General features: G+C 37.1%; 1 protein-coding gene across 2 annotated transcripts in view; it reads right to left on the bottom strand.

Moving 5' to 3' along the window:
• FBN2 (fibrillin 2) overlaps positions 1-19,717 on the bottom strand; it is a 218,363-nt gene that overhangs the window by 32,892 nt on the left and 165,754 nt on the right. For both annotated transcript variants that reach the window (XM_081133119.1, XM_081133118.1), the window contains exons 35-48: positions 18,763-18,885; positions 17,987-18,109; positions 14,716-14,877; positions 13,964-14,032; positions 13,396-13,521; positions 12,208-12,333; positions 11,199-11,351; positions 7,905-7,973; positions 6,945-7,070; positions 6,650-6,775; positions 6,063-6,188; positions 4,162-4,278; positions 2,455-2,583; positions 1,899-2,018 (exon numbers count right to left, since the gene is read on the bottom strand). In XM_081133119.1, the coding sequence (XP_080989245.1) occupies positions 1,899-2,018; positions 2,455-2,583; positions 4,162-4,278; positions 6,063-6,188; positions 6,650-6,775; positions 6,945-7,070; positions 7,905-7,973; positions 11,199-11,351; positions 12,208-12,333; positions 13,396-13,521; positions 13,964-14,032; positions 14,716-14,877; positions 17,987-18,109; positions 18,763-18,885 (1,695 nt within the window). The remainder of the gene's footprint in view (positions 1-1,898; positions 2,019-2,454; positions 2,584-4,161; positions 4,279-6,062; positions 6,189-6,649; positions 6,776-6,944; positions 7,071-7,904; positions 7,974-11,198; positions 11,352-12,207; positions 12,334-13,395; positions 13,522-13,963; positions 14,033-14,715; positions 14,878-17,986; positions 18,110-18,762; positions 18,886-19,717) is intronic.

Genomic DNA, 19,717 nt, shown 5'->3' with positions numbered 1-19,717 from the left:
ATGCCCCCTCTGCTTAGTCTAGCATAGTGCCTGGCACATATTATGTTCTTAATTTATATGTGCAGCATTTTCATGAGTGAGCTATATCCCATCCTTTCTAAAAAACAAACAACCCCCCGCAACGCTTCACACTGCCTGTAGGGTAAGTTCCGTCTTCTGAGCTGGCCATTGGACGCCCTTTACCACACTTGTGTTACCTGTGTCTTCAAATGGCCTCCTCTGTTCTGCTCCTTTCTTAATCAATAGTAAATTCCTATCCAGTATTTAAGAGCCACTTGGAATGTCACCAATCCTTTGTGACAAGCTTCCTCAACATGCCACCTGTCACCACTGCCATCATCACTCACAGCCCCCTACTCTGCTCCCACATCCAGAACATACTTCCAGTACAGTGTCTCTCACACAGGTTTACTTACAAAATTTGTCTTTCTTGTTAGGCAGTAAGTTACCTGAAGGCAAGGCCTGTATTCCAGCACCTGAAAGCTGCCGTGTTCACTATAGTGTCCATTGTATGTGGAATGGATTGTGTGTGTGCATATAGCACATGTAAACATATGTGTCTGTGTGTGAGTGCACGTATATAGTCATGTTAGGAAGCATTTCACCTTGGAAAAATTGGTAGAAGAGGTTCTAATCTGAAGAAAATATTCTTACAGTGAAGTTAACTAAAAACCAATGTTTCAGAGACGCAAAATAGTGGCATTGCTAATAACTGATAAAGGAAATAGAATATTTCTAAAGTATAATGAAATGTAACTGATCATAGATGTTTTCCACTAAGAGAAAAGGTAGCTGAATCTTTTGGACACAAAGAAGCACATATATTTCTATTTTCCTCCTACTGGGTGTTACTGTTCCATAAAGGGATGGATCACGGGGACAAGAAGAACTGAGATTAAAGATGGATAAAGAAAATGAAAGAAAGGATCTTAAACATTTCAATAAATTTCTTACTAAGGTGCTTCTATTATTATTTTTAAGTATTAAAAACACTAGATAATCTTACAATGAACTACACAAATCAGATAGAAAAGGGAAAAGATATAAAGACCAATTGGAATGACTAGGGCTACCCATTATATGTAAATATATGGGCTGAAAAATAATTAAATTTGATGAAGTGAACTGCCTCCTTCAGTTCTGTCTGTATAAGTCCCTTGCAATGTGAACAGTAGAGCTACGTGAAATATTTCTAAAAAGCTTATAACTCAAAGGCAAAAAAAATTCCTTAGCAATCACACTAACATTCTGGGGCTTCTGAATTTCAACAAGACTGTAAAAAATAATTTGTATAAAAGTGAAATCAAGGAACTGTAAAAAGTTCGGCCTGCATCATGTCCACCAGGAAACTCTGGGACCCACTTCTGATGTGGTTACAATGTTGTTTTTCTGTTGAAACTCTTCCAGCTTACATCTGTTATGACAAATGGATTAATGTTTTCTGTTTTGACATGCGGCCTTCCAGAGTAAAAAAAAAAAAAAAGTCTCAGCAGCATTGTCAACGTTTTCTGCTTCACATTTCTAGGACTCTGGACACCTTTAATAGCTGCTTTAAAACTGGTTGCCAAAGATTACAATTTTTTGTAGACACTCTTTAAATTCAAAGAAAGTCTCTGTTGGCATTTGGAAAAAAGATTAGAGTACACTGAAAATTCTTTTACTAGTATAAGACTTCATTAATGAAAAATCTCACATCCCTAAATCCTGTATTCCCACCACTCCACCTTCAAATCATTTCTGATGATTCAAAAAGACATATGTAGGCAGCTGTATGCTTAACTCCTTGGGTCAGCATGCTTGCCGTGGTCTGGACTGAGTAGACTTCCAGAGAGTCTCTATTAGGTCTTATCATACTGAACAGCTAGGAGAACCTCAGAATAAATGTTAGTCAGTCTCACCGATGCAGTTCTCGCTCTTCACTTCATACCCTGGGGGACAGATGCATCTGAAGGATCCCTCCAAATTCTGACAGGTACCCGGAGAACAAGAGCCGGGAAGGGCTACGCACTCATTGGTATCTTTAAAGAGAAACAAGAGAAACATTATTCAAATATGAGATCATTGTTTCCAAGTGATATTAAAGCCAGCTCAGCTTGGGCCCTCTCTGTTCCTCCAGGTCACTATGGACAAATGTTGCCCTGAGATACTCTTTTGACACCTTGGGTATTACTCATTTGACAGGAGGCTAATTTCCTTGTTTTGTTTCCTTTGTCTATTTTTACTGACACATGGAGAGCTTCAAGCTCTATCCCAGTAAAAACACCGCACACGAGCCATCTCCAATTGTTGGCTTATTCCTCTTAAGGACTATTTCCCATGATACCTTAGCTTGGCCATGTGATCAGACGATCAGATGAAATGTGCATGAGTCCTTAAGTGGGCATTGGGGAGAGTCACATCACTATTTTACAAAACAAAACAACATGAAGACTTTTTTATGATTTAGATACTTACCTATACAGTTCTTGCCATCTGGAGTGAGTTCATAGCCTTCATTACATAAACACTTGAAGGAGCCAATTTCATTAAAACACCGCCCGTTTCTGCACACCTGACCAAAAAAGGAACTGCACTCATCTATGTCTGTAAGCAAACAGGAGTTGGCTTTTAAGAGAGAGCTCTCACACATATACTGTGTCACAAGCTGCAACTTAAAAACCTATTTATTGGAACACACTCGCAAAAACCCTCCACTACAATTCCCCATCAACACAGACAAAAATGGCTCATAAGTACCAGGTGACTTGTAAGGTCACATAGAGCCCTACTGTATTTCAACCACAAGAGCACATTTTTGATATTAATATAAACTCAGGAATTTATAACCAAATAAAAGTTGAAGGTTTCAGGTGAAACGTTCCCTTCTTTCCAAATGAAAAAGAATTTCTTTTCCCAGAGGCAGAAGGATATATAAGTTTAACTTGACCGTGTAGTTTGCAAGTGACCTCACCTAGAGATAAGCTGACTATATTCAAAGGAAAAATAATGAAGCATATTAAATACAGAAAAATCAATCATATTAAAAAGAGCCTAGAATTGCTGACAGAATACAGAATTTGAAGAAAAAAAATCATTTGGTGTTAGGTTTCCAGTTAAGCTTAGGTTTGATTGTATTTGAGTAATTTTCTGGGTTGTTTGAAGATTGTACTTTGATCAGAGCTACGTCCGTGTCTTTAGTTCTCCGTGGCTGTACAAAGGGTCTAAGAAACTATAGATAAGATCGTGGCAGTTGAGTGAAAAGTCCAATCAGTTCTAAAGTTTTTTTACAGTTGCAGAATTTTGGAAAAAAGAAAACTGAGAGGAACATATGTTGGGTTGAATTAGCAGTTTTGAGCTGTGATGGTCCCATACCGTGCAAAGCCTGAGTTACTTTCATACACCTTATAGGTTCATGTGGATGAAGAGATGTTATGTTTTAAAGTACCAGCATAGTGCCTGGCACATGGTAAACAAGGAATACTGTCAACACTGGCTGTCATTTCTCTTACTATCTCCTCCACCCAATACAGGCACCCCTCCTCCCACACCCTCTCATGAGCAATTCTTATTTCAATCAATGTCTGTTAGGGGCAAAGGCTAAAATCCTGTACCACATATGGTAGAGTTTTATTTTCCATAATCTAAAAGTTGGTCACAAACAGAGATCAAACAGGCTTCTGAGGGCGGATGTGGAAACTAGTCACCATGTGCTGTTTTCTGTGGGAAAAGGCATCCCTGGCCTCAAAATCTGACAGAAAATGGAGTTTTAACACACAACATGTTGAGTTGGAGACTGTCAGTATTCGAGTATAAATCAAGAATGGATTATATTAATTACTTGTAATAATGCTGAAACAATGACAGGTCTATCTTCAATCCCATTTGAAAGGGGTAACAATAACCACAGTGCAGTCCCAATACATCTATAACCTGCATGGCCTTTTCCCCTGAGTTGACTGGTTGACTGACAGAAGTACCACACCTCAGGTTGTTCTGTGATTATTTATGCCAATACTAAGGGCCAAGTTAACTAGAAATTAGTCAATGATAGCACATACCTTTTGGCACACATTTGCAATTTTAATAATACAAATATTTATTTATTGTTTGGTATTATTTTTCAGTATATTGTATAGAAATGAAACAGAAGTATTGAAAGACTGAGACTGACTGAGTACTTACCCAGGCAATCATTATTATGAGTGAGTTCAAACCCTGGATAGCAGAGACAGTTATAGGATCCAACAGTGTTTTTACAGGTTCCATTTCCACACGGGTGCCGCTCACACTCATCCACATCTACAAAGAAACATTGGCTCAAAGGAATTCAGTGTTTAACTAGAAAAACAGCCCATGAAACATTCACATTATTTTAAACTACTGATTTACTTAGACTGTTGCTCATTCAGTACTAGGAACTCATATTTATTTAAGGAAAATCCTGTGAGTGTGAGACAGAGAAAACTCTGAATTATAAAATCGTAAGAAAAAGTGCCGTTTAATGACTGACAAGTACCTGTAACACTCAGAGTGAGGCTAAGCAAGCATCCCCTTAGTGGAGATGTTTTAATGAACAGTTTGCTTGTCAACTGTAGGGAAACTAATCTTTTGAAATGCTAAGAGAATTTTGTTCTATTAAGCATTATAAACACTCCCCCAGACATTTATAAACCTTAATTTGATCAGCATAACAAAGGTAAACTTTAGGTCCTAGATTTTATGAATTAGTGGAATCCAAATTAAAGAAGTCAATTAAAACTCAGTATTATTAGCCTTCAAAAACTGAAATTAAGAAAATATTTAGAAAGGTCATTCTCATATGAGAGAGATGATTTCTAGACTATGAACTCCAGGCTGCTGAAACTCTTCTGCCATGCAAAAAAATGTTTCGTTCCTTAGCAAGGAAGCTTTGTTTAGGAGAGGTGTTACCAAGGAGGCTAGCTGACTTTTATCATGGATGAATTTTCAGGATTGAGGGCAGATTTTTCCATATGAATTTCTAGATCATAAATCTCATATATTCTTTTTAGCAAATCATATTCTCTGTCTGAGAGTACAGCCAGAAGAAGCGTGTATAAGCAAGCATTCTCGGAAAGTTCATGCAAATAGGGCCAGAGCTTCTAGCTTCTAGCTGTCCTTTGAACAAGCATCTCCTAGAGAACTTTTCCTACCACCAAGGGTCAAGTCCACAGGGGGAGCCCTTAGGAGTCAATGGATGAAAGGAGACTTTCCTGGTGGTCCTCATTGTTCGGATATACCATAAACTAGTTCTGCAGTACTGAAATCTGACTTTACTCTTTGTATAGACAGTGTCTTGAATAACAAAAGAGTAGATGCACAACGTTAACTTTTCCTAAACCGAGAACACACTAATTATAAATAGCCAAGTTATAATTTGATTTTCCTCCTTCAAGTGCAAAGCATGTACTCTTTCTGCAGAGACAGAGGCAGAGGCTGACATCAGATTTAAAAAGTTACTCTGAGTTCCAAGGCGTCCGGTCCATCTGCTTTTGAAATCTTATCAATCATCAGCTCAGCAGTTGCTTACTGAACACTATTATTGCTTAACTAACCATTACATTGGCTTGTTGTTTCTAAAAATTGTTTTTAAGAGTTAAAGCACAACAGCAGCAGATAAATCCCACATATTCAATGATTTGAGGTGGGGAGAAGTGTATGCTTATATGTACGTATGTATGTGCGTGTATACATATTCATTTCAGTACTGTCACTCTTACTACTCCCTTGCATTCAAAAAGGCTTTCTTGAGTGGAAACAGAGAAGGAAAAGGGCGGCTGGTACTCCAGCGACTTCCACATGACCCTGAGTGTCCCAGAGCCCAGGTTAAGCATGTGAAAGTCATCTGGGAAAAAGGTTGTGAACACTGAACCGAGGAACATTTGTAAGCGGTGTGTCCCTGCTTACAGATTTTATATTGAATGAAACTGTAAACAGTTTAACATAGTTAACTTTTTGTACGATTGTTTCCGGTAAAGACATGTTAATTTGGCAAGTGAGCGAGCTGTAATCTTTTCTGGACGCTCAGCTCCATTTCACCCCTGGAACTCATGTTCTCCTCTTACCCATGCACATGGTCTGGTCCTGGGAAGCCTTGAAGCCATTGTGGCAGATGCATTGGTAACTTCCTTGCAAATCAACACACAGGCCATGACTGCAAACGTTAGGAATTTCTAAACATTCATTGCGATCTGAAACAAAAATAAGACACGTTACACATATCTGATTTTTATTAAGATTCCTTCATTTCTTTCACAGGCATGTTTCTATAACCTGTTATTAATTATTACAGATAGGCTGAAAATGAACCATGACAACAGCTGAATCAAAACAAAGCAAGGCTTTCAAGCATCCAAGTCTCTTTCTTCTAAAATTATGCCATTTTTATATGTTGATTGCTATCTCGAGGATACTATTTTATTTTTGGGTCCAATCCGAGGAAAATCCACTGAAAAGGCCTCTTTTCTGGACAAAATAATCGAACACATAGGGTGAAATAGGTTGTATATCAATGAATAGATTTACCAAGAAAATCTTTTCAAAATTATCTTTGGAAATAATTTTTGAGAGAAAAGCATAGACAAATTTCCAGAGTAGAAATCTAAAGCATGTTGTACTCAGTGCCAAAAAATGAAATGAGCCTCCTCCTTACCCACACAGGCTCCGTTGGGCGAGAGCTTGAAACCTGCAGCACATTCGCAGCGGTAACTGCCGGGACTGTTGATGCAGTCGGCGTTCCGCTGGCAGAGATTATCACCATTGCTGCACTCATCAATATCTGGAAGGGCAACAATTTCATTATCGCATTAGTATTACATTCACTTAACCGTTTGGTGATCAACTCCTAAATACTGAGAGAGTTGTACAAAAAAAAATCAGAAAGCTGTCTAAAAGCCACTTATGCCCACCAAACTTATTTGGATAAAGGTCTACATCATTGAGATTACCTTCACAGACCAGGAGTAAGTCATTGTAACTGAAACCCGTCGGGCATTCGCAGCGGAAACTGCCAATCTGGTTGATGCACACGCCATTCGCACAAATGCCTGGGATCTCTTTACATTCATCAATGTCTGAAATGGAACAGATGTGATCAATATATGAGAACACACTCATTGCCACAGAAATCAACTCTGTACTGGCATGAATGATTTTGTGCTTCACGAAAGCATACAGACCATAAAACACACTTCTTCCTTTAAACAGTGATGGAAAAACTTAAGTAGCTGATCAAGTACACCAAGCGCTGTTACTGTCAACGTAGCAAATGAACTTCGAGGGAATCAGGCCTCCTCTTCAGGTTACGTGTCAGGCTCCCCTGACTACTGCTACGTATCTCATAAAGGAAGCTATGTTGTCTTAACTTTATGTACTTTTTAATAAGTGCATTGATACAGAGACTTAAAATTACATTACTTTTATAATCTTTGAGGAAAAGTTGAATGAGCAATAGAAAGTACACTGAGGAGAATGTAATTTATGTAATTAATAATCTTGCAAATTCGGAAGTACATCGGTATAAAGGGACATAGCAAAAATACACCAAAAAAACTTAAATTCATATGTACAGAAATAACAACTAAAGGTTAAAATAAGGAGGGTTATTTAAGTCACGTAACGTAATATTCATGAAAAGGAAAACTACAGTTTTAGCTCGATATATGTGAAATCTTGAGATAGCCACGCAACGATCGTAACGTAATCACCAGACTATGCTGATAGAATAAAACCGCGGTTAGCACTGGCTTAGATTCTGTACACATGTTATCTCTTTCTTGTCTAACTGTATTACATCAGAATCCAGATTATTACATTTTTATGGTACTTCAAACTTTAAAGACATTGAGTAGATTTTTACAAATTGATACACAGATGTATTAAAATAAGCATAACCTGAAAAAACTCACCAACAGCTTTTCCTGTGTGAATGTCAAAGGTGAATCCAGGAATATTTCCACATATGGTTTTAAAGTCAGCTTTAAAATACAAACAAACCCAATTCACTCTTAAAATTCTCAAACTCCTTCAAAATAACATTTTACATAGTACCACTTTCACTACCAAATATATTTTATATTATTCACAGCCAGACATTTTAATTTTATGTATTTAACATCAATATCTGCTCCCAGACCTAAAGAGCAGATCTAAGCATTCTTTACTGTTGTTATTATTGTTGTTATTGTTATTGTTATCATCATCATTAACATTTTATTGTTCTGATATTAGAAGATAAATAAATCATTACAAGATTCAAAATATCTACTTTAGGCACACGAATTATTTTTCTTTTAATGTGCAGGGCTTTAAAAATGATCCAGATTAGAGTACAGATTTAAAAAAGGATTACAAATTGCACAAAGGCATAGGCATAAAAAACAATTTTGTAGCGGTCAAATGTTTTCATAATGAATAATGAGTGAGACATAAATTTTGTCTTTTTTTTTAAACATAAATGTCTATTTGTTAAAATGTGAAACTTGAAGCATCAAACATAATGCATCATGGAATAAAAAAGAGACTGGGAGAAGAGTTACTCCTACACATAATTCACCAAACTAATAGAAATTAAAATGAATTCTAATTTTTAAGACGTAGATCCTACCAATGCCCACCTCTACACCCATGAGTAAAACTCCTTTCAAGAGAATTAGGTAAAACATACACAACATACTATATTCTAAGTGCTATCGGGGAGGCTCTGTGTCTTTCATCCACCATGCATCAAGAACACACAAACAGGCACATAACAGATGATCAGTTTAATGGTTTCTAGTTGTCTGGAAATGTATGAACTGTAATTTATATATATCACCTTATTTAACTGTCACTATAACCATATGAATTAGTCACTGTGGTTATTTATTTATTATTCCTACCTTATATATGAGGAATCAGTTTTGGAAACGATACCTAATCTACATATGGTCAGGCAACAGGTGGCAGAGCTTCAATTTAAACATAGATCTGTCTCTCAAACCTAAGCTCTTTACTTCCTCTTACAAAAAAAGTGGTATTTCATTTCCCAAACCAGTGATTTTCAATTTCTAATACATGGAGTTCTTAAATTAGAGAATTGTAAACATGTTTCTATTTGATTTTCCGAAACAAAACTTCAGCAAGATAGGGTTAAGAAAAGCCACTTGCTCATGGAATTTTAGCCACCAAGAAAGATCCCATGTGTCACTTTTCATCAAGTCTCTCATTAAGTTCATTTCACCATCACATTAAATAAAACATTTTAATACATATATCCTAAGAAATATTTGGTAAAAAATGCATAATCATTGTTTCTTATTTGTCCTATTGGATAAATTCTTAGTATCTAAAATTCTTAAAAATGACTACTCTCCGGGTCATAAAAGATTTGAGTAGGCAACAATTTTAAGATAATTTTTTTGTTCTTGTCTCTATTTTTGTTGCTTGTAAAATATATTTGTGCTTGTAAAAAATATTTTACCATGTAACATCAGTTATATTTTCTGCCTAAAAATTTCCGAAAGTTGGAGGAAAAAAATGCTAAAGTCTACTTTGACAAAAAGCTGCTTTTATGTAAAGTTTGCTCATCAAATCCATTTTTCTGCATATTTTTCAAAATATGCAAAACCATAAAAGTCATGAAACCATAAAAATCCTGCAAGAAAACATAAGCAGTAAAGTCACAGACATCTCACGTAGTGGAATTTTCACTGATACATCTCCTAGGGCAAGAGAAACATAGGGAAAAATAAACAAATGGGACTACATCAAACTAAAAAGCTTCTGTACAGCAAAAGAACTCAGCCTCAAAATATAAAGGAAACCCATGGTATGGGAGAACATATTTGCCAAGGATGTATCTGATAAGGGACTAATTTCCAAAGTGTACAAAGAACTCATACTACTCAGCAAGAGGAAGACAATCCAATTAAAAAATGGGCAAAGGACCTGAATGTACACTTCTCCAAAGAGGACATACAGATGGCCAAGAGAAACAGGAGAAAATGCTCAACGTCGCTAATCATCAGAGAGATGCAAATTAAAACCACAATGAGGTATCACCTCACACCTGTAAGAATGGCTCCATCAACAAATCAACAAATGACACGTGCTGGCGAGGGTGTGGAGAAAGGGGAACCCTGGTGCACTGCTGGTGGGAATGCAGACTGGGGCAGCCACTGTGGAAAGCAGTATGGAGGTTCCTCAAGAGATTAAAAATGGAACTGCCTTTTGACCCAGTGATCCCACTTCTAGGAATATATCCTAAGAATCCTGAAACACTAATCAGAAAGAATATATGCACCCCTATGTTCATAGCAGCACAGTTTACAATAGCTAAGATCTGGAAACAGCCTGAGTGCCCATCAGTAGATGAGTGGATAAAAAAGCTGTGCGACATTTACACCACGGAATACTATGCAGCTGTAAAGAAGAAGGATATCGTGCCATTTTGGACAGTATAGATGGACCCGGAGAATATTATGCTAAGCGAAATAAGCCAGGCAGAGAAAGACAAACATCACATGATCTCACTTATATGTGGAAGCTAAAGAACTTAATAAACTGATGGATGGAATAGACTCAGTGACATGGAAGCATGGATCAGACTGATGAATCTCAGAGGGAAGGATGAGGGGTAGGGGGGTGAGGGGGAGAGAATAACCAAAGAATTTATATGCATATATGCACAACCCAAGGACAAGGACAATGGTGTGGTGAGGGACTGGGGAGGGGAGGAGGAGTGGGGTGGAAGGGGTCAATGGGGAGAAAAAGGGACATCTGTAATATTTTCAACAAAAATAAAAAAGGTTGAACTAAAAAAGAAAATACTTACTGATACTTACTGAACTTGGCAGAGTTTAAATTACAAGTTTTTCATCAAAACATTACACCTTCCAGGTCTAGCCCAATGACACAAAGTAGTTATTCAATAACTATTTGTTCAATGAGTAAACAAAGGATGGACCAGCATGGTATAAGATAACGAATTTAAATGGGCCAGTGCTATACACTTAACTCTTTAGCAATGGGGCTCATTTTTAGGATCCAGACTCCTATTCCACAGACAGATCAGAAAGTAGTGTTTGAATCCCAAAGAGGGCCACTTGGGCTTAAGAACTGAGTACATCTGGTTTTAGTACACGTTTGCTTTGACTGTACTGTCACTTATATGAGTGGGTCACTGACTTGGCCTTCAGCAGGAGCAGGAGCTGTGTGCTTACCTGTTCCTGGTGTGGGGCACGGTTCACAAGGCTTGTTCCAGGCTTTGCCCACATTGTATGTGCAGCAGCACATCCTCTTTGTCACGTTAAAAGGTAACTCATTCTCACAGGTGGTTCCATTATAGCTTCGGTAGCAGAAGCTTTTTCTCATGTCTACATGTAGGAAAACAAATAAGCCAACCAATCAATGTATGAGCAACATATGAGCAAGCAGCAACTAATGAAGCCTGCACATCTGCAGATGCCAAACCTTCTCTATTAACACAACTCTAAAAAATTTCTCATTTAGGGGTATCTTAAAATAATTCTTTAAGTTGAACATAAATCATTTTTAGGTTAACATCGCTCCTGTTTTTAAATAAGGAATTTCATTTAAAATTTTTTTGAGAAACAAAGTTAATATATATTTGCTTTTATATTTAAGGCACTTATTTATTTTAAAAAGTATTACACATTAAATTTTAAATGTTCTCATTTGTAAAATAATGTTCACTTTATATAAATGGGAAATTAAAATTATTTAAGAACATGTAATTATAACATTTGATGAAATTTTCTACCCCTGATTAATTTTTTAAAAATGTAACTAAGTTTCTTTTTTTCTTTTTTAACACTTAAGTATAGCTGACATACAATATTATGTTAGTTTCAGGTGTACAACATAGCTATTCTACATTTATATATCTTAAGATGTGATCATCACGATATGTCTAATACCCATCTGTCACCATACAAAGTTATTACAATGTTATTGACTATATTCCCTGGGCTGTACATTATAGCCCCATGACCTATTTATTTTATAACTGATTAGGGGGTAACAAAAAAAGTAACTATACAGCCAAAGTTCAGAAACATGATACAGAACCAGAAGTTTGTAAGACTTTGAAATACTTAATCATTCATAAAGATTTAACTTCCAAATTTTATGCCATGATTCTGAGACATATGCATCTTACATGGGAAGTGGACAACTGTGATCTAATTAGTCTCTGAGTCCTTTACATACCCATGCAGTTGTGGCCTCCATTGACTTGCATGTATTCAGGTGGGCAAATGCAGGTGTAATTCCCCAGAGTGTTGTAGCAGGTTCCAGGCCCACACACACCAGGATGTGCAAAACACTCATCAATATCTAAGTAGGGAAGAATATCCATTAATTAAGATATTTCCCCATGAGTTTATATTATTTTAACTCTGAATAAAGCATAAGATGACTCCCAAATCCATATTTTCATAAAATTCAGAATTTAAAGCAATTACATTGAAAATACTCCAAAATATGCATTGACATGTATCTTTCTTTAAAAGGAAATAATCCAATATTAAAAAACACAAACGATCAAAAGAAATTATTCCAAAGTGGCAAAAAATAATTTAAGTGGCACCAGAATCTTTTAAATTGAAATTTTATATTCTTCAATGCAGTTGCTTTAAAGCCTGCTTTCCTCTTATGTCATTTAAACCAATTTTTAGTGCCAACTTTAAACTGAATCCAGTTAGGGAGCCTATGCATTCATAGCTCCTTTAAATTCGTAGTCATTGAGAGATTCTAGAAGCGGTGCAACTGCCAACTGTTCTCCTTACTAAATCAAATTTCTTCCAGATGCATTTATCTAACATGTTCCAAAAGAAAGGGTATAATGGAGATGTTTACATGTTTAATGTTCATGTTTAGAAGCCTTCATTGATTCCATCGATAAACACTGAGATTTACTGTAAGCCAGGACTCGTAGCTATGAAAATGAGTAAGCTACGGACCTTGCCTCAAGAAGCTCCCAGTCTAGCGGGGAGATGGGCCTCTAAAAGAATGACTATAGTGCCAAGTGATAAGTTGGGGGATGGAAGTGAGAACCGTGTCTGCATCACCTTTGAATTTCTTCATAGTGGTCCAACGTTTAAAAATTACTGGAAAATATTAACTTAATAGTCTCATTCAAGCTTATGTTTTCACACTACTCTGGCTTTCCCCATTTATACTTAATTAATCCATTTACTCAGAGAAAACCAGTAGTAAATTATAGCAAATGAGCTTTGAATTAATTTATCTAGCAGCGTTGATATGAAAAGAAAATGCTATGAACCCATCTCTACAAATCCTTTGATAGAATGTGAGGATGGAGCCTTTTCCCCAGGCCTGATCAGAAATTTTGTTTTAAATAGCGCTGATCGTCTTTTAGGTATACATTCACCTCACCTTCGCAGATGCGGGTTTCCTCGCTGAGGTAGTAGCCTTGTGGGCACTCGCACTGGAAGCTCCCGAAAGTGTTGATGCAGTTTCCTCCCTGGCAGAGACCCGGTAGCTCCTGGCATTCATCAATGTCTGCACAAGGGGAGACAGCTCACTTACAACAAGGACCGTCACGAAAGACAAAGTTACTGTTAGAGCTTCCAAACATGTGACTTCCATGGGTGCGCGTGAATGCTCTCTTAATATGTTTATTCTGACCACGGAGATTCCTGGCTTTGTTGTGGAACTTTGCTATAAGCTGAGAGGAGTTTTAAAGCAAATTGGGGATGACTGAAGTCGGGGGAATATCAGTACAGACAGTTTCTCTGCAGAACAATCAGACGTCAGATCACTGCAATGGGTCAGATCTTTCCGACTTACAAGCGGTTATTTAGCATCCCGGTAACTGCCCACCTGTAATTTTGCAAAATAATCTTGTTGGGATTGCTCCCCACTACTTTTTTTTTACCCGTTTTTCTCTAAAGTAAACTCTTTACCTTGGTTACATCTGGGTGAATATTGGAGCTGCACTCACCTTCTAAGATGATTGTGATGGGGTTGGGTCTGAAGCCCTCACCTCCAGGACACAAGGTGTAATATTCAGCTACAAAACAATGAAAAAGAAGACATTTGATATCTGTGTCCGAGTGGCTGAGACGATGAACAAGGGATGTATCTACAATTTCCTTAGTACCTTTTCAAATACATCGAAAAGTATATTACATTTTACACAAAATAATTACTTCATAAATGATAGAAACAAGATAACAGAAACCATTTGTTTTTAATTGAAGAAAAAACTCCTTTGCAGACAATTTATATCACAACTTTTTTGGCCAGTAAATAAAAACTCAAAGGCTCGACAATTCACGTTTCATCTATGTCCCTATCAGAAAGAACACATGTTTCCACTTGAGGCATAATATGATTGATTTCAGGAGTACAGCACAGCCATGAACCTGAACTAGAACCACCTCTGAGAAGAACCACGAATGACCTAATTTATGTGATACCATGGAGAACTGATATTATCACCATTCATATTGGATTGTGGTTTAAAAATTGTTTCCTTTTTATCATTGCATGAAAAACAATAAAAGGAGAAGAATTCGAATTTGTTTTATATAAAACACTCTTGGCTGGTTTCAGCACGATCACTGAAAGGAACCCAAATGTAAAATTTTGGCCCTCATACTATATCTCCCTTCCCCAGCACAAGAATAAAATTGCAACTAGTCTTCAGCTACCAGAGTTTGTTCCCTTCCTCTTCTTCAGCTCCATACTCACTGCTATTGACAGGGGGACACGTCTCGCAGGGGTTCCCCCAGGCCTTTCCCAGGGAGCAGCAGCAGGAGGAGCGACTGACGCCCACCCCAATTTCGGTGTTGCAGGACAGGCTTCCGTCTCCTCGAGGACCGAACTTCAGGTAGCAGTTGCCCACACGGTTGTCTGCAGAGCAACAGAGGAGCTTAAAACCGCCCTTGCCATAGTAAGAACTCCTTGTTAGGGAAAGATCACCCAAATGGTGAAATTCAAGTTCTTGTACGTTAATATAAAAGGTTCGTTTTCATCCTCAGGACAAAACAATCTCTTGCACAGTGGAACAACCTTACTCAAAATCTTAATACAAGTTTAATCTTAACAAACACAAATTTTTATTCCATATTTTCCCAGTTTTGAAAATCCACTGTATGTACCTGGAATGGTCCTATGAATGCAATTAACTGTGCGTCAGCTGTCACGCATGAATCTGAAATGTATCCATTTCATAAAAACCGATTCCACATTTCAAACACATCTGATAGGTTCTAGCTTATCACTACTTCTTGCATCATTAAAACACATACCTGAAGACATTTTCAGAAACTTTGACAGCTCATAATTTTGCTGATGAGAGGACAGCTATTTTCTTTGCTCCACAAATGGATCTTATTTTCACTTTTAGAATATCAACACTAATTAGAACCATCAATGATTTTCTTTTATTTCTACATCACATATTTCCTTCCAACAAGCCTTGTCTAAACACCTGGTTTCACCATTTGTCTACCTAAAAACCCTATTAATTAAATTTTGGATATGGGAGAAACACGGACCCGGATGATTCAGGTTCTTGTCAAATGCTGCATGTTGAATTTCTTATTGACTAACAGACAAGAATACCATATTTCCTTTGTCTATAGAAACATACTGTTGACTCATTCTTTGATTCTTGAATGTGAAAAATTTCATCTAGGATACTGGCCTCTGAAGACTCAGAGCCTGGCATTTTGCTTATATGATCAATTTCACCATCCCCTTTAGACTCCAGACTAGAGTGCTGGTCCCTGCTGCATTCATCTTCTGACACATCTGACAACTGTAAAATGTTTTCCACTGTCAATTTTCTTCTCCTTGCCATTATGGCCAGAAAGTGAAACCTTCCGAATTCTCAACTGTGTTCAAGAAATGCTCAGAGAAGACTCAAAATACAGTGTTCTCCACTCTTCTTTTATACCTTCTTGAAAAGCGGTGTAATAATCCCTTGGGCAACACAACAAGAAAACTGAAAAGTGATGCCACAGTGACATTTTGTTTCACTACTGTGTCATCCCTCTAGGTGACACCCTACTTTTCCACTTGATAATTATATTCTTTGTTTTTAGTGTCACTGAGTATAATTAATGAGTAATGATGAAATAAAATGGTTCAAGACAAAAGAAAATTAAGATCATCATGTTACCTTAGACCTATAACAGGGTCCAGTGAACCCTTATGGTATTTGTGAGACAGAATGAGTCTTTGTTCTTTAGAAAAGCTCTAAGGAAGAATAAAGCCATGGAATATCAACCTATATAAACAGAATTGCTCTAAAAATAAACTAAAAAAAGAAATTGATTATATGCTGACAGTTCATCTGAGTACTGTAGTCCATTCTCTGCAGGGCTGACCTGGTCTATGCTTCTGCCAATAGAACAGAGGGACCTTTGAGGTCCATGGGACCGACATTTCACATTACTCAGTCTAATTCTGCCTGTCTATTAGATATAAAATTATATTTATGTAATTGTTTTAATTTGATTTTCTTACTCCTAATAGCGTTGGGCATTTGTTTATATAATAGTTTTGGGCATTTGTTTATGATTGTTGCCTTTTGCAGGACTCCCTTTTATTAGTTGCCTTTTCATAGCCTTTGTTTGCTCCAAGGAAGCTTTTAAGAAATGCTGAGGCTCCAGTGACTCAACTTCTGGGAGTGAAGCAGGCACCAGAATCGTTTTAAGGTTCCAAATGGGATTCTACTGTGCAGCTGGGGTTGGGAACCACTCTGTGATCTGGGCTATGGCTCCGTCTCTGACTCCTTTCCTCATGCTCCTCCCCTCCGCGCCCCTCCTGCGCCTCAGCCTGGCTGCTGTGTCTCCAACACCAGCATTCTCCTGCTATGGGCCCTTCGCACTGGCTGCTTCTTTGCCTCGAAGACGTCTCCTCTCAGAGGTCCAGTCAGCTCGCTCCCTCCTTTACATCTCTGACTCTTCTACCCTCCAAATAACATAGCATGTATCGTACAACCACCTCCAGTGTCAGAATTTCTTCTCACTACGTCTGTCTCCCTGCCACCAGAATGTAAACACAAAAGCAGAGAATTTGCTCACTCTGTTCCCTCTGCAGCCCCTAGAACAGAAAACACTCACTATTTACTGAACAAACAATTCTGAATGAAAAAGTCAGAACCTGGAGTAACTATCAACCATCACTCAATATATTCTCTAAAATTTGAAAACAAGATAAAAATTGCATATAAATCACAGGGGCAAACATTCCCTCCATAGACTACAAGGTCAGGAGCACTGACAAGGAAGACAGAGGGCAGATTGGTACTGATGCAAGAATTTTCTTCTCTTTTTTTGTATCCTGTCAAGAAATTCTCCAGAGCACTTACTCTTCTAGGTAAATGCTCACTAAGGTACAGAAATAGGGCAGACGGCAAAAACTGGACAATTATTTTCTAAACATCAGAGATGTCAGGAACATTGAAGACAGATTCTGAACCTTTGTTACTGCCTTCTTTGCTTCTCCCCGATCTCCCAACTTGCTTCACTCCAAAGGTTTGGCTCAAGAAATCCAGTTCTCCCATTCCTCTCCTCTCATCACTTCACTTATTACACTCCTACGTGACCCTGCTCGTAGGAGAGATAAATGTATAATCCATTAGTTCTACCACTTTGGGCTGTCCTGGTCAATGCACTGGACAGGGGGCCCAGCAATTTCGCACTGGGCCTCAGCTCTGCCATTTGCAAGCTCTGAGGTTTGAGCAAAGTGCTGCACCTCTCCAAGCCTGGGTTCCCAAGCCTCTGAGAGGAGGAAGTTGGAGCAGATGTTTCGAAAATTTGTTTCCAAATACGACTTGGCAGATAAACACAATAATAATGACCATATAATTTGATAATCTAACGTTTCTTTAGAAAAACAGCTGTTTTGTTTGCAAATTAACTGCAGCAAATACCACAGTTCATTACCAAGAGAGTTTGAATATTCAGCTCTAAATAATTCTACGTGTTTGTTTCAGATAGCTTTTACTCACCAACACAGCCCACACCAGTGGGGTTCAGCTGGAAATCAGGTGGGCAGTTACACTCATAACGACCAGGCGTGTTGACACACAGGCCATTCACACAGTTTATGGGATCTGCACATTCATCAATATCTAGGAAAAACATTTAAAAGGCCCATGTTAAACACCTTGCTGACTGGTTATTTAGAGCCAGAACTTGCCAGTGTGGCCAGCTACTTTTCTGTTGTGACCAGTCAGCAAAGTGTTCAAAATTACTTAAATTAATGCAGACACGAGTTATCTCATGATGTGTCAGCACATTGCTGTTCCAAAAAATTTGGTGCATTTTCATTACGAAGGCCTCAGCACAATGAAATAAAGATGAAATCCTTTTATATAGTACTTAAAGCAATTTCCATATATCAACCACACAGTACTTATGATAATATAATTTAACAGATAAGTAATAATGAATTGTTGGAATTTTGATGAAGAAAAAAGTTATGTCACTATTCGCTTAACTAAAATTATATATGCACATATATATACGCACACATATGCAAGTACAGAGAAAATATATAAAGGAACACTTTCCCAGTTTCATGTTAGATATTTAATATTAGGTTGTTTATATAAAAATGGATTTATTTCATTTACAATTAAATGTATCAGAATTTAATTTTCTCTTTCAAAAAAATGTATAACCCAATGTATAGTTTAGCTAAGCAGAAATCTGAGGACTATTTAAACCTAGCACAAAATATTAATTTCAACTAATAAGAACACAAGCCCTTAGCTGGCCATACCTGTACAGTTCCCGCCTGTTCTGTCCAATTCATAACCATCATCGCAGATACAATGAAACATTCCAGGCAAATTATTGCATGTTCCAAAGACACAAATATTTTGGAAGGAGCATTCATCAATATCTGAAGATTGAAAAAAATAGTAATTTCTTGTTTACAAGGACACCTTAATATGTTAATTTATTGTAAAACATTAATAAAATTTTCTATCTCCTCAGATATTCTTATACAGTAAAAAATTTTCATTTTCTTTGACCAGGTAAATGGCATGCAACTAATATTCATCTGGAAACAAATATAAAAGAAATACTATTTTATTTTATTGACAGTATTTTAACTGTCTTGGATTATAATATAAACAAAGAATTCTCCAAAGGTATAAAACACAAAAATTAAATATAAACATGTGAAAGTAGTAAGGTTGTAAAACTTAAAGATAAAAACAAATTCAAAGATTCTAATAATTTAGTGCAAAAAGATGTTTTTTAAACATCTACAACATACAAAATATATAACATAATATTTTAAATATTCAAGATCTCATTAACATTACTTAAGTTTGACTTCTTAAAATGTTTTTATTCTGTAATCTGATCTGTTATAAAGCCAGTTTAAAAAGGGAAACAATTTTTTTCCTAAGAGTATGAAATAAGATCATGCCTTGCCCCACATTCTTACAAATTTCATTAAAATAGCTCTGTTGAAGCCAGGAATTCAGTTTATGAAACTCTTCCATGAGGCTTTAACTCAAAGTCAATAAATAAGAAATCATTCCTCATTCATATGAAAATGAAGGCACATGTGTGTGTGTGTGTGTGTACAGCTGCAGAAATAATCTATATTTCTCCTCATAGGAAGAGGTGAACATTTCATACACAAATTACCTCATATTCTGAGAATGCAGACCAGGCATGTCATTTTAGACTACACCATGCAAATCGTCCTAAAGTGCTGT

Source organism: Miniopterus schreibersii, assembly GCF_964146895.1.
Source record: "Miniopterus schreibersii genome assembly, chromosome: 3".
Taxonomy (NCBI): domain Eukaryota; kingdom Metazoa; phylum Chordata; class Mammalia; order Chiroptera; family Miniopteridae; genus Miniopterus; species Miniopterus schreibersii.
Note: the sequence above shows the minus strand (reverse complement) of the source record. Positions and strands in the feature narration are given on the sequence as shown.